This window comes from Lepidochelys kempii, chromosome 13 (assembly GCF_965140265.1).
Source record: "Lepidochelys kempii isolate rLepKem1 chromosome 13, rLepKem1.hap2, whole genome shotgun sequence".
NCBI classification, from domain to species: domain Eukaryota; kingdom Metazoa; phylum Chordata; order Testudines; family Cheloniidae; genus Lepidochelys; species Lepidochelys kempii.
Genome location: NC_133268.1, coordinates 13,000,740 through 13,016,041, shown reverse-complemented (window position 1 = coordinate 13,016,041; position 15,302 = coordinate 13,000,740). Strand labels below are relative to the sequence as shown.

The window sequence follows — 15,302 nt, the reverse complement described above, 5'->3', positions numbered from 1 at the left end:
AGTATTCCTGAATGCCCTCTTACATTACACACTAGCTCATATTACAAGAGAAATCCTCTGTTGAGCATGGGTTGTTTTGTGTACATACTTTGCCCTCATACCTCAGAAGAACTTTGAAAGCAGCCATGAGTGCTCCTGGAGCCATCATTAAAGTGTGTAGTGAGAGACACGTTATGTTTACTACCAAATGAGGGATTTAAGGACTGGGGATTAATTTTATGTTTGGGGGAGTTACATTTGGAGGAAGCCACCAGCATTCAAAGTTAAGCAGTAAGATATGCCATGGTATAGAAGGATATTAAGTCACGTGCCTAGTACTTCATAGAGTGCTGAACTGAACTTGGCATGACAAGATGTATACTAGTGGCATGATTACTACATATATGATTACAGGCATACTACAGATGACCTCAGACAAGGGATAATAATTTTAAAGAACCCAAGGGACTTAGGGGCATGCCACTTTTAAGCACCTAAATCCCTTTGTGACTCTAGCCCACAGTCCCTTTTAAAAATGACTATGATAAAAAAATTGCATCATAGGGCTACAAAAAATTGTTTCCCCTAATTAAAAAACATGTCAGTAGTATGCTGGCATTCATACAAAGAACAGTTCCAGCAGTAGAATTTTGGCCTCTAGTCCCTTTGAAAAGTTATCTTTCCAAGTGGGCCAGGATTTCTGGTTTCTAGCTATCCAAGGCTTTGAAGAGGCCTTAAGGGTAGGCACCACAAATGATTTCAGGAGGAGAAAGGGCCAACTAGCCTCTTGGAAGCCCAGAAAGAGGTAAGCTCTATGAAGAACTGCCAAGTTCATTCAGACTTCAGATTTCATCTGTAGGGCCAAAACCCTCCACACTGCACAAAGGCAAAATACATACATCTGTCTCATTCCCTGATCACACTACACAAAGATTCTGTGTGTCTGAAGGCTTAAGTATATTATAGGAAGAAGAGTATGTGAGAGAGCTGGCATTGTGCTTTTGCAAACAGGAATCAGGACGTTTTCTGAATATCCAATCACAACTAGCAACATGGCCCTTCTGATCATGTGAAATTGGCTTAGCCAATCAGGGACCCAGAAAGTCTGCCCTGCACCTTTTACACCATGGGAACTTTTGTAACGAGCCTAAAACAAACTCGGGATAAATCAGTGAAATGTGATGCTCAGGATGAAAGTTACACAGAGCCAAGAAATGTTCTTGCTAAACAGAGGTACTTTAATGCCTTCCATACAAAGTTAGGCAAGGTTCATGAAGTGTTCGGTTTACTTTGCAAACATATCATTCCTCACAGGTCTGCCCTAGTGGATCATATTGCAAAATTGGGGCCCTAATCATTATAATTTAAATTTGGAGTCAGAACTGAACAGAGAAAGGGAAATAGTTTCATAGCAACTAAGAGTGCAGCTAGCAAAGTATTTCTCATTCAACACATCAGGGCGTTCAACAATAGTTTTGACAAAGACTAGGTAGTGAATTTGCTGTCTGAACTCAGCTGGACATTACACAGTGGAAAGGAGAATGTTATTGCTCATTGTGTGTCAGACATTCTGTTTCTAAAAGCATTTGAGGAGAGTACCAGGAAATTCATCATGGACTGCAGAACCTTGGAGGCAAGGTGAGACAGCTATTTCACTGATTGACTTTAAAAGTAAAAAAGGGTATTTAAAATAATGGTTCTATACTTCAACAGAGCTGCAGTGAGCTTGAGATTCAAACAGGCCCTACTAAGTTTATAACTAGAATAGTCAGGAATTTTTCAAAAAGACACTCTTTTTGTCAAACCATACCAGATCAGCAAAACCAAAACTGTTTGCAAGACAGGGTCAGTTACAAACCTCCCAACTTGAAAAATTTTTGAGAAGCATTTCAGAGTTGCCAAAACATTTAGTTATGATATTTCTAAATATAATTTCTGGTTCAAAATGACTTTTCCATTGAGAAAACTAAGCTAATCACAATTTAAGTTTAAAAAAAGGGAGGGGTGGGTAGAAAGGATTGCAGTCAAAATGAAATGTTTCAAAGTTACAAAAAGCAAAAAGTTTCAGTTGACCCAAATTGAATAATTTTCCAGTTTTTTAGTTCACAAACACATTCAAGTTTTTGACTTTTTTTTTAATAAAGGATTTTTCCCTAAAAAGTCAAAATCTTAATTTGGGATGGGAAAAGTATTCAAACTCAAAAACAGTCATAGGACAATGTAGTCAGGTGCTGTCCTGGAGTGCCCCATTGTGGCCTAGGCCTTTTCTACCCAAGTCTATTCATAACCTCACCGAGACTCATCAAAACACAAGAGCAAGAGTCACAAATCAACCACCAATCCATTTAAACTGGAAGTTCCAACGGAAAAGAGAGAAGTAACCCTCCAAACAAGTTCATGATCTCATCCAGGGGCCAGTCCTGCAGTCTCCTGTGCAGCCACAGATGACTTCATGGAACTATTATGTCCAGGGTAAGATTTGGGGATTCCACATAGGTGGTCTGTGCCAGCTTCATTGTGTTTGTGCTGTGACCCCCTCAGCAGCGTTTGGAGGAGGAATGGGCTGGAATAAGCAGTCTTGCTCCTTTACTGACTGTTGTCTCATTTCAAGTGGCAAGGGTTACAGCAGCCAAAGGAGGGAAGAAATCAATGGGAGTTAGGCAACTAAACCCATTTCCTCTCCATTTTACTCTTAGCTAGTTCCGGCAGCTTCTCACTCAAATTGCTGGCTTCTGAGCATCCCTTTCTTAGGTGCCTAACTCCTCACTTAAGTCTGAGAATTCTACTAGGCAGCAGGGCACCTAGCGGATAGGTGTTGCAAGGGTGGGTTTAGCAATGCCTAAGTACTTTTGTGAAGCTAGCCCTTAGAAGCCTAAGTCTCACTGAAAGTCAATGGAGCTTACATTCCTAAGGGCCAGAATTTTAGCATCTAGTGGAAATTTCAAAAACTTCTAGGCACCTAACTCCTTTCAATGGGTGTTAGATGCCAAGGTGCTTTTGAAAATCCACCAGAAGACTAAACACCTTTAAAACTCTGGCCATCAGTGACTAACACTTTAGAAAATAGGACTTAGCTGTCTAAGTCACTTAGGCCTTGTAACGCTGAGCAGAACACCACCTTTAAAACCTAGGCCTAAGGCTTGGGCTACACTAGGAACTTATGTCGGTATAATTACATCACTCAGGGATGCGGAAACCCCAGTGTAGACAGCGCTATGTCAACAGGAGGGCTTCTCCTGTCGCCATAGTTACCACATCTCAGGGAGGTGGTGGAGTACCTACACTGATGGAAGAAGCTCTCACCCTGACATAGGTAGCGTGCTGCTGCAGCACTGTAAGAGTAGACAGGCCAAAATGCCGTTATCTCTTATGCAGACACAGCTTTTCCCCCATTTTGTTTTTTCTATTGACCTTTATTAACCGGACTCTGAGCTTGCAAGCATTAGAAACAACACAGAAGTTTGGTTTCCAAGCCCTCACCAATTTTAGCATATAAATTCCTTGGTTGGTAGTACTATTAATTCACTTTGGAGCATAACAAATTCAATTTGCAGTTGCTGCCGTCAGTGAAAATGGCATGTAGGCTGTATGACACATTGGGAAGTTAAGTTCACTTTGTTGCAGAGTTATTTAATGACTTTTGGTTCCAGAACTGAAGTCAGAGCTTACAGCTGGACAAATCTGTGACATGGGTCTTTGAAATGAGTAGCAAAGAGGAATGCAGCACCAATGAAAGAAAGAGGAAAACTGAAATCAGTTTGTGCTCCAACTCAACAATTTGAATTGCTTCGATTTCACGATTCAGCATCTCTGATTTCAATAATTTACAACAGTGAAGATGAAAATAAATGGTTTGTCTGGGCTGAAGATACATTTTGGTCAAAAGAAGTGTCATGCCTCATAAGTCATCTTCAGCTGAGCTAAATGCTCCCAGTTAATAAGGTACACTAATATATGTTTTCCTATTGTGGCACCGCATCTGCTCACAATGAGCAGTTTATAAAATATTACAGGCGGGATTTTCAGAACTGCCTAAGAGGCTAAGGAGAATAAGTCCCATTGGAAATCAGTGGGACTTGTGCACCTAAGTTCTTCTTCTTCAACACTTAGTCAGACAGTTGGCTGTAGTGATCATTTGCCATTTGGTCCGTTCCTGCACAACTGCAAAGGCTTGAAAGCCTGAGAGTCCAACACTGGAACAGACTTGATAAACCCATGTAATAGGGGGTCTGCCTCCGGGCTGCGTCCACCCTCAGTTGGTGGAATTTTATCCCGGATGTTACAAGCCACCCAGAGAACGGCGTTGTGGCATCCTTGCGACATGTCTGAAAAGCGTAAGGCACCACCTGTGAAAAATGGCCCCAGTAATCTGTAGACCCAAACAACCATAAACATCTGCATTACAGAAGAAGTCATTCCACTTTATGCCCAATATACGACGTTGACATTTTGTGTGGAAAACCTCCAGCTCTGTCCAGTCTGTGCGGTATAGTGTCCATGTTTCACAGCCATACAACAGTATGGGAAGGATGTAGCTCGAATAAATCCTACACTTGGTTGTCATACTAAGATGATGTTGATTCCATATCCATTGTAAATGGCCCATGGCAGATGCTGCGATGCCAAACCGATGGAGCACCTCCGTGTGAGAACTGGGGGAGTTGGTAAGTATAGAACCCAGATAGCAAAAGCTGGAAACTGATTCGATGGTTTCGTAGTTCAAAGAGATTGGAGTTGCAGAGACAAAGGATGGTAGAAAAGAAGTATTATTACCCCCATATTCCAGTAGGGAAAATGAAGCCTCGAAAGACTGAGCAGCTAGTGCAAGGTCACACAGGAAGTCTATGGCAGAACAGGCAATTAGACCCAAATCTGTTGGGTCCCACTTTGATGCTTTCATGACAAGGCCATCTGTCCTCTCTAAAATCAGTAACTATTGGGCCAAATTCTGCTCTTGGCTATTCTGCAGAAGTTACTGGCATTGCACTGGCATGACTGAGAACAGAACTAACAAGAAACTAGCAGGATGGTGTAAACAAATACCAAGAGACTCTGAAAAAAAGAAGACAAAACAAGAAACATGATGGCTAGCTTCTGCGACAATTAGACGAAAGCATTTCTGAAATGAAGCTGAAAGCGTGCGTGCAGTTACTGAGAGTCTTTCCTCAGCCAATTTATTTAGATAGTTTCTGTTATTTTTCCATGGCAATTCTAACAGGAAACAAAACATGAGAGATACTTCTCAAGTGGGAAAAAATCTTATACTAAAAAAATTAGTGAAAGCAAAAGGCACATGTGCATGTATAATTTGAGTGCAGCCATTATATGAAATTAAAAACATGGAGGATCATTAGAATGTGCCATTAGCGTTTCAATGGTAAATCAGAATTTCGAGGGCTTAAAAACCCTTTGGGCCAGCTGGACAGGAAAGCTAGATGAATGCAAATGGTTTGTGTTGTGTTTCAGTGGCAAAGAATATGAAATATCACCACATAGTATTATAGCATAAAAGAAAATAAAGGAAATAGACTTCAATTCTTTCTTATTAGTTTTACTCAAGTATAACCTGAGTCATAAGTATCTGCCCCAGACTCCTCTTTGGCTCAGGGTAAAACACTGAAATGATCTTAGGTGGACACATCTAAAAAATTTTGTGTCCAGTCACTCTGAATACATCAGGCCAGTTTCAGCCCAGTTTATGCTGTTTTCTCCCAGTGTAAATCCAGGTTCCTAGAGTCATAGGTTCTAAGGCCAAAAGGGACCATTGTGATCAGCTAGGGAGGTGAATTAATTACGCTGACTGGAGAACCCCTCCCACCATTGTCGTGAGTGGCTACACTGATTAGTGGTGCAGCTATGCCACTGTAGTGTTTTAAGAGTAGGCTAGCCCCGAGATATTCAATGATACAGCAATATCTTAAGATCAACCAGAATTCCTAAGCTGCACATAGATTCCCCAAATCATCACACTGATACTGGGTGCGGGGGCACTGTTAGGCCCCCATTGCCAGGCCAGGACCACCCACTCCCACTTCATGGAATGCTGTATTATACTGTTCAGCCACTAGGTGAGACAATGTGTAAAATACCCTATTTAAACGAACCTCAGCTATACCCGGCAGAGCATTAAAAGATCTTATGAGGAACACATCTGATGTGGCTAAGCAAGCTAGTGACCAGTCTATAGCTGATACAGAGGAACAGGACACCCAAAGCACCCAGCAGAGCCTGCAGCTCGTCCTTCCCTCTCCCCCCATGAGAGAACAGCTAAGTTAGAAGCCTGCTCCCTCATGGCTTTCAGGCACAGCAACTTCCAGTCCCAATCCTCCAGAACAGGACCCCAGTGTGGTGTGGGGGCCACACCTGAGGACACAAGGTCCTGGGGGCTTGGGAGCCTTGCAATATTGGGTTAGATGGAGGTAGTTGGCATGGGATTGGTCTTCCTGTGATGGGTTCCCTAATACACCCTCAGCAGCTCTGGGTGCCTTTTTCTCAGATGGAATCAGAAGGCATTGGTTCCAGACTCCCTCTCCATGTGCACTTGTTGGGGGTCTCCTTCATAGTAGGGGCAGGTAGCCATATTTGGCTGTCCTACCACTATTGCAAGGTGCTCCCATATTCTGGAGCAACACCTCTGGGAGCAGCAAAGGGCTCCCCCACTCCCTATCCTCTCATTCCCACTAAGCCTGTGTTTTGCAGCCAGTTCTATATTTTAAAATGAAAACAGATTATATCTCTGATCTGCAGAGGGCACCAAATAGTTTCACATCTGACTAACGAGGACTTTTCAATGGGGGTGCTGTACCTGGTGTTTGTAGCTGTCAATCAGGAAGGAGCTTGCTCTCTAATGGCCATGGTGCTGTACAGAAGACTAAGTAGGAGTTGTTTTTCCTTTCATGAATGTATAAATTCCTTGATTTTCTTTTTTCTTTCCCCCTTCTTGCAGGTGAAACAGGACGAGGTATTTCACTGAACTACAGCATGATTTCCAGTCGGGATGCCCTGCAGCGGTCCCAGCTTATGGTAACAGATAAGAAAGCTATTCACTTTTAATCAGCAGGAGAACTAGAAAGAGAGTAAAAGTGCTGCTGATTTTTCTTTTTTTCTCCCCAGAGGGACGACTGTGAAATTTGCTGTTCACTTTGATTTCAGGGAGAAAAACAGAGTCTTTGAATGTTTGACATAAAACTCCCTTTAAAACAAAAAGGCTTTATACATTTATATTTTTAACAACAAAAACAAAGCCCTATCTGGTCCCATTCGATAAACCCAGAGACAGTTTGGAAGGATTTTTTTTTTTCAAACTGAACTGATGCCGGTTCTGTAATCGCGTGTGAAATCAAGTCCCGGGTTGATAATGAATACTACACAGTGTGTGCTTACATTTCAGCCTGTGCTGGTTAATACCACTGAGGACTTCAATGATTCAACCCTCCTCAGCAACAGGAGCAACAATGGATTTTGTGAGCAAGTATTCATTAAAGCCGAGGTCTTCTTGACTTTAGGGATCATCAGCCTGCTGGAAAACATCCTTGTAATCCTTGTGGTGCTGAAGAATGGAAACCTACATTCCCCCATGTACTTTTTCCTGTGCAGCTTGGCAGCAGCAGACATGCTAGTGAGCATGTCAAATGCCCTGGAGACTATCATGATTGCAATCCTGAGCAATGGCTACCTGATCATTGATGACCACTTTATCCAGCATATGGACAATATATTTGACTCAATGATCTGTATCTCTTTGGTAGCCTCAATTTGCAACCTCTTGGTTATAGCTATTGACAGGTACATTACTATTTTCTATGCTCTCCGTTATCACAGCATCATGACTGTAAAGAAAGCCTTAGCTCTAATTGTGGTTATTTGGATTGCTTGCATAATCTGCGGCATCATGTTCATTGTCTACTCGGAAAGCAAAACTGTCATTGTCTGTCTCATCATCATGTTCTTCACCATGCTTCTTCTCATGGCCTCCCTTTATGTTCACATGTTCTTATTTGCACGCCTGCATGTTAAACGGATCGCAGCCCTCCCAGTGGATGGGGTTCCTCATCAGCGGACCTGTATGAAGGGGGCTGTGACAATCACTATATTACTTGGGGTCTTCATTGTTTGTTGGGCACCTTTCTTTCTTCATCTCATTCTCATCATTTCTTGCCCCACAAACCCACACTGTGTTTGCTACACCTCACACTTCAACACATATCTGGTCCTGATTATGTGCAATTCAGTAATCGACCCCCTAATTTATGCTTTCCGGAGTCTGGAAATGAGAAAGACGTTCAAAGAGTTAGTATGTTGCTGTTATGGCATGAGTGTGGGACGGTGCATTCTGTAAATGTCCAGTTCTGTACTTGGTATGGAGAGGGTATACATACACTGGGTGTATGTATCTAAACCGAATCAGCAGCTCCACATTACAGTCTGTGAAGGAAGGAAGGGTACAGGAAAAATAAAGAAAGAGAGAGATTTTACTTGATGTCTTTAGAAAGTTTTTCAAAAGGAAAAAGGGGAGGCGATTTATATCATTTGGTGTTGCTTACATGGTGATAACACAAGTGAAGCCAGAGCATTTTGCAAAATAGCTCAGAGTTCAATCACTGAAAAATGAATCTATTAAATAAATGCTACATTAGTCAAACTAATGTAATATTCTCTTTAACCTAATATTCTATTTTTATGCCATTGTCAACCAAGTCAGTTTAATCTAAAGTGTCTATCTTGAGTGGTATCTACTGAAAGCTGTTCATTTCTAAGAAGAATCAGAACACTGACAAGTAATATTTTGTAGGTACTTTCACAAACATGTGAAAAATGCAAAGAAAGCACTATATTGATGCTTGTGCTGCTGCCTGTAAAAGCAATTTAAGAGAATCTTCAACTGATGAAAGCAAACATTTCACCGGAGATGCTGAAATAGTCCTTTAAGAAAACCAAGGCAATTACATATTGTATAAGTACAGTGTGAACTAGTCAGCTCACTGCTAAGTTAAAGTGGTGTGATCTAATTAGGCATTTATACTCTTATCTGTGGTACATGGACATCATATCACTGAAGTAACTTTGTAACTATAATATGTTGAGAAATGCATTGTTTGATAGAACAATAAAGCAAATCATAGAAAGTCACCTTTTGATGAGAAGGTACCAGTTAGATCTATCTAGCAGGTTTCAAAGAAAACTTGGAATGAAATCTAGAAAACAGCCAAAATATATCGTACTTTGAACTTAGTCGTTGTCTTATGCTGAGAAGTAAATGGAAACAGACTATTTACAGACAACAATTTGACTGAGAAAAACTTTGTCAGAAATAAAATGTGTCGGTAAAATACAACATTCTTGGGGTGGAGGATGTGGACAGTGGGCCTGATTTGCTTTGTGCTTAGACTGGCTGTACATTGATATAAATGCATTGACTTCAGTGGATTGACTCCTGATTTACCCTGCTGACATGGAAGGAGAATCAAATCCACTGTTTGCATATCTTTTTCAAACACTCTATGTGCAAGGTGGCAGCCTTTAAAAATGTGTAACATGCTTTAAGCTACAAAATTTAAAAGTGGCCTGTGTTTTTCATAGACGCAAAATGTATAAGTGACCTTCATATAGTGTATGTCATTGAACGTACATTGTGAGTCTATTCTATATACTATGATGGATAGGCAATATGCACAGACAATTCTAGATTGTGAAAACTCTGAATCATGCTGAAATTTTATATTACCTTTGGCTCCTTTCTGATACTTTCTTACTGTAAAAATCAAGAACTATAGGCAAACAGAAACTGTATACAAGGCATATGCAAATATACTCTGTTATATATTCTCTTCCGACATTTCAAAATCTATTGATTTGCCTCTTAGGAACCAATTTGTTTTGTCTCAAGACACTTCATTAGTTTGTTTGTTGTTTCCTGGCACATTTTGCTGTCATTTATAGTGCTTTTGTCTAGGTTATTTATTGGATCACCATAGGCCCTCAGCATCCAATGACCTCTAAAATATTGCGATCTTTGTAAGTGTTTTCTTAGTTTAACTTTGTCTTATCTTTGCAATGGCTGCTGTGTCACACTGAGACCAGCTGTGACAACTCATCATTTAAAGGAACAATCAAACTAAACTTTTTCAGAAAATGGGCACATTGTATATAACGGGTTTCAGAGTAGCAGCCGTGTTAGTCTGTATTCGCAAAAAGAAAAGGAGTACTTGTGGCACCTTAGAGACTAACCAATTTATTTGAGCATAAGCCTTCGTGAGCTACAGCTCACTTCATCGGATGCATTCAGTGGAAATGCATCTAAGTTAGTCTCTAAGGTGCCACAAGTCCTCCTTTTCTTATTGTATATAACTGTTGTTAATATTCCTAACTATAGCCTATTCTGTTTAATGTTATGTTCTATAGCTTGATTCATTATGATATTCTGCCTCAGGTTAGTGTGTGTTAAACTCGTATGGTACCTGATGTACCTTTTCCTTTTAAAATGATTGTTGGTGACACTCATTTAATTTGTACTATGGTTTGTGTCTGATGGTCTGAATAAAGACCTTTTTGAATTTGCTGACCAAAAAATGTATCTGTTGAATAAAATAATCTGAAGAAAACCCTGCTGAGAATGCTTCACTTTATATGTTACTAGATAGCAAGCTCACTGTTTGGCAAGCCACTCTGGAGCCTATCCTGCCTCCGCTGAGCTGTGTGCAAATAAGGAAAAAACCTGTGAGGCTTTTGCATCCAAGTTGCAAAAATATAAAGGGAAGAGGGCTCATAAAGAGTGGGAAAGAGATGGATTTACCCCCATTGCTTCTGTAAACCACTGGTGACTGTGTGGTACAGGTCTTCATGCCCCTCACATGTTCAACATACAGGTGATATGGGGCTGTGTCACAACTAGGGATCTTTAGTTCAAACCGCAGCAGCTTATGCTTTTAGTTCTGGAAGCCCACAGTTCGATCCCCAAAGTGTCAGCTGAAAGGGTGGCCATCACACTTCCACTTACCTGCCTGGGGGAAAGGGGTGAAGCCCAGAAACAGGTGGGAGGAGCCTCTGTGCTGCATTTTTCCCATCCATCGCAGGATAACAGGCAGGCTAAAATTCCATCTAGCTACTCTGTGACCCCCACCACAGGGGTCCACAAATGCAGACCAGGACCAGGAGTACATATAGACCAGGAACCAGCCTTGCTCTGCATAGCTGCCCTGCCCAGCTTTTTCATCCCTTGCTCTTCTGGCTCCTCCAAGTCCTGCCAGCTACATAGACTAGGAGCAGGATAAGGGATAGAATGTGAGCTAACAGCCATCGCTCAAAAATCCATTGAGGGAAGTAGACTATTTTACTCATAGAACCACAGGCACCAACTTTCCAAAGTGCTGGGGGGTGCTCAACCCCCGGCTCTGCCCCAGGCCTCGCCCCCATTCCATCCCTTTCTCAAGGCCCCCACCCCGTCTCGCCTTTTCCCGCCCAGTTCCACCCCCCTCCCCCAAGCATGCCACATCCTCCCTCCACCCCCACCCCAGCCTCCTGCACACTGTGAAAAAGCTGATCACGGTGGTGAAACAGCTGATCATGGTAGGCAGGAGGTGCTGGGAGGGAAGGGGGAGGTGCTGATCCGCAGGGCCCGCTCGTGGCGGGAGGCACTGGAAGGCTGGGGGTGGGGAGCTGATAGGGGCACTGCTGATGGGTGCTCAGCACCCACCAGATTTTCCCCGTGGGTGCTCCAGCCCCAGAGCACCCACAGAGTCAGCGCCTATGCACAGAACCCTCTGTGACCAGCACTAAAAATCAAAAGCTTTGGGACAGATTCTCAGACCAGCCCTTCTCTACTTGGTGCATCTCAGAAGAAAGAAATCATGAAAATGGCTTTCAGCCACCTATACGTTTCTCCATTCCTTAGGCCAGTGCCAAGCTGCAACCTAGGACTGCTCTAACACCAAGGGACCATGACAGCAGCCAAGGAATCAGGAATAAAAGGCTCTCCAGCAATGTGCCCTATATCGGGGTCAAGCAGGGGAAATGGGATAGAAGTCACTGGCCAAGGGGCAATCCCCAGTTAAGCCAGCTTTGGGCTAGCAGATGTGAAAAGTGGCTGAAGCAAGGACCCAGATCTAGATCTTTCGATGGAATGTGGTACAAATGAAACTTTGGGTGAATCCTGCTCATTTCCTTCCCATTGTCTTCAGCAGTAACACAACTAGGCCCACTGCCCTCAATAGAACTGCTCCCATAAGTGAATGGAGCAGGGTTTGGCCCTTTAGCTTATTTAAAAAAATAAAGTTCATGCAGCACAGAAGACACAGCCCAGGAGAGAAGGCCAGGGCAAAAATAGTGTTATGCCACCTCTGTCCCTAGTTCTGGCCTTGTCTAATTGGGTGCAACTCTTTTAAATGAACTGAGTTGGGCCTGCTTATCGCAGGGCTGAGTATGGTCCTTTGTATATTTTTAAAAGTCCCATTCTTCTAGGCCCTTATGTAACATACTCAGTATGAAGCATTTTAAGTGATGAGGTAACTTATCACACTGTTTTATTCTAAAGCAGGGGGTCTCAACCTTTTTCATTCTGAGCTCCCCCCACCAACATGCTATAAAATCTCCATGGCCCATCTGTGCCATAACTACTGTGTTTTCTGCAGGGCCCGGGCCAGCGTTAGGGGGTAGCAAGCAGGGCAACTGCCCAGGGCCTCACACCACAGAGGGCCTCATGAAACTAAGTTGCTCAGGCTTTGGCTTCAGCCCTGGATGGCAGGGCTCAGGCTCTGGGCTTCAGCCCCAGGTGGTGGGGCTTTGGCTTTCTACCCTGGGCCCCAGCAAGTCTAATGCCAGCCCTGCTTGGCGGACCCCCTGAAAAGTGCTTGTGGCCCCCAGACCTCTGGTTGAGAACCACTGTTCTAAAGCACCAAGCAGTGTTACTTATCCACCCAATCCCACAAGAATATTTTTCATCATGGTGAAAAGTTATCAGAGTAAATGAAGGAGCAATATTTGTGAGATGGGGAGAAAAGAAAATCTGTTGCTAAATTCTAATATCACTTTTAGCTACTCTGAGGCAGATCCTCAGCTGGTGTAAATCATCAGAGCTCCACTGAAGTCAATGGGAGTAAGACAACCAGCTGAGCATCTGCCCTCCTTCTTGAGAGAAGTGCTTTTATAGTCACAGTAAAAGGTGAACACTGTCAGAGCCTTAGTCCTTAAGCAGATGTGTTCATATGGAGAAATGCTGCTTACCTAGTAATGTTGATGAATGCTGGACTGAGCAATAGCATGAGAAATACCGGAGCAAGATTATATCCATTACATATAAAAACTCTGTTTCTAACTTATTGATTTACTGATCCAGAGTTCTGCAGGAAGAATCACAAATGTGCAAGCCTTTCCTGAGCCCCACATCTTTCATTTGGATCTCTTAGTTGAAAGAGGTATGAACACTCATGTAGTCAAATAGATGGGAGGCAGTGACCATGAGATAGTCGAGTTCAGGATCCTGACACAAGACAAAAAGGAGAGCAGCAGAATATGGACCCTGGACTTCAGAAAAGCAGACTGACTCCCTCAGGGAACTGATGGGCAGGATCCCCTGGGAGAATAACATGAGGGGGAAAGGAGTCCAGGAGAGCTGGCTGTATTTTAAAGAATCCTTATTGAGGTTACAGGAACAAACCATCCCGATGTGTAGAAAGACTAGTAAATATGGCAGGTGACCAGATTGACTTAACAGTGAAGTCCTTGCTATCTTAAACACAAAAAAGAAGCTTACAGGAAGTGGAAGATTGAACAAATGACCAGGGAGGAGTATAAAAATATTTCTCAGGAAATCAGGAAGGCCAAATCATACTTGGAGTTGCAGCTAGCAAGAGATGTTAAGAGTAACAAGAAGGGTTTCTTCGGGTATGTTAGCAACAAGAAGTCAGTCAAGGAAAGTGTGGGCCCCTTACTGAATGCGGGAGGCAACCTAGTGACAGAGGATGTGGAAAAAGCTAATGTACTCAATGCTTTTTTTGCCTCTGTCTTCACAGACAAGGTCAGCTCCCAGACTACTGCACTGAGCAGCATAGCATGGGGAGGGGATGACCAGCCCTCTGTGGTTTGGGACTATTTAGAAAAGCTGGACGAGCACATGGGACCGGATGCGCTGCATCCGAGGGTGCTAAAGGAGTTGGCGGATATGATTGCAGAGCCATTGGCCATTATCTTTGAAAACTCATGGTGATCGGGGGAGGTACTGGATGACTGGAAAAAGGCTAATCATAGAATCTTAGAATATCAGGGTTGGAAGGGACTCCAGAAGGTCATCTAGTCCAACCCCCTGCTCGAAGCAGGACCAATTCCCAGTTAAATCATCCCAGCCAGGGCTTTGTCAAGCCTGACCTTAAAAACCTCTAAGGAAGGAGATTCTACCACCTCCCTAGGTAACGCATTCCAGTGTTTCACCACCCTCATAGTGAAAAAGTTTTTCCTAATATCCAATCTAAACCTCCCCCACTGCAACTGGTAGATCCCATCTTTAGAAAAGATGTAGATCCCATCTTTAGAAAAGAATCATAGAATCATAGAATATCAGGGTTGGAAGGGACCTCAGGAGGTCATCTAGTCCAACCCCCTGCTCAAAAGCAGGACCCATCCCCAATTAAATCATCCCAGCCAAGGCTTTGTCAAGCCTGACCTTAAAAACTTCTAAGGAAGGAGATTCCACCACCTCCCTAGGCAACGCATTCCAGTGTTTCACCACCCTCCTAGTGAAAAAGTTATTCCTAATATCCAATCTAAACCTCCCCCACTGCAACTGGTAGATCCCATCTTTAGAAAAGATGTAGATCCCATCTTTAGAAAAGAATCATAGAATCATAGAATATCAGGGTTGGAAGGGACCTCAGGAGGTCATCTAGTCCAACCCCCTGCTCAAAAGCAGGACCCATCCCCAATTAAATCATCCCAGCCAAGGCTTTGTCAAGCCTGACCTTAAAAACTTCTAAGGAAGGAGATTCCACCACCTCCCTAGGCAACGCATTCCAGTGTTTCACCACCCTCCTAGTGAAAAAGTTATTCCTAATATCCAACCTAAACCTCCCCCACTACAACTTGAGACCATTACTCCTTGTCCTGTGCTCTCCTCTTCCACCACTGAGAATAGTCTAGAACCATCCTCTCTGGAACTACCTCTCAGGTAGTTGAAAGCAGCTATCAAATCCCCCCTCATTCTTCTCTTCTGCAGACTAAACAATCCCAGGTCCCTCAGCCTCTCCTCATAAGTCATGTGTTCCAGACCCCTAATCATTTTTGTTGCCCTTCGCTGGACTCTCTCCAATTTATCCATATCCTTCTTGTAGTGTGGG

General features: G+C 43.0%; 1 protein-coding gene across 1 annotated transcript; it reads left to right on the top strand.

Moving 5' to 3' along the window:
* Positions 1–7,336: 7,336 nt before the first annotated feature.
* On the top strand, positions 7,337–8,317 carry MC3R (melanocortin 3 receptor). Its single transcript, XM_073308997.1, has one exon. It carries the CDS (start codon positions 7,337–7,339, stop codon positions 8,315–8,317), a length of 981 nt encoding a protein of 326 aa, XP_073165098.1.
* Positions 8,318–15,302: the final 6,985 nt, after the last annotated feature.

Coding starts and splice junctions, on each gene's coding strand:
- MC3R (XM_073308997.1), top strand. CDS start 7,337: ATGAATACTACACAGTGTGTGCTTACATTTCAGCCTGTGCTGGTTAAT.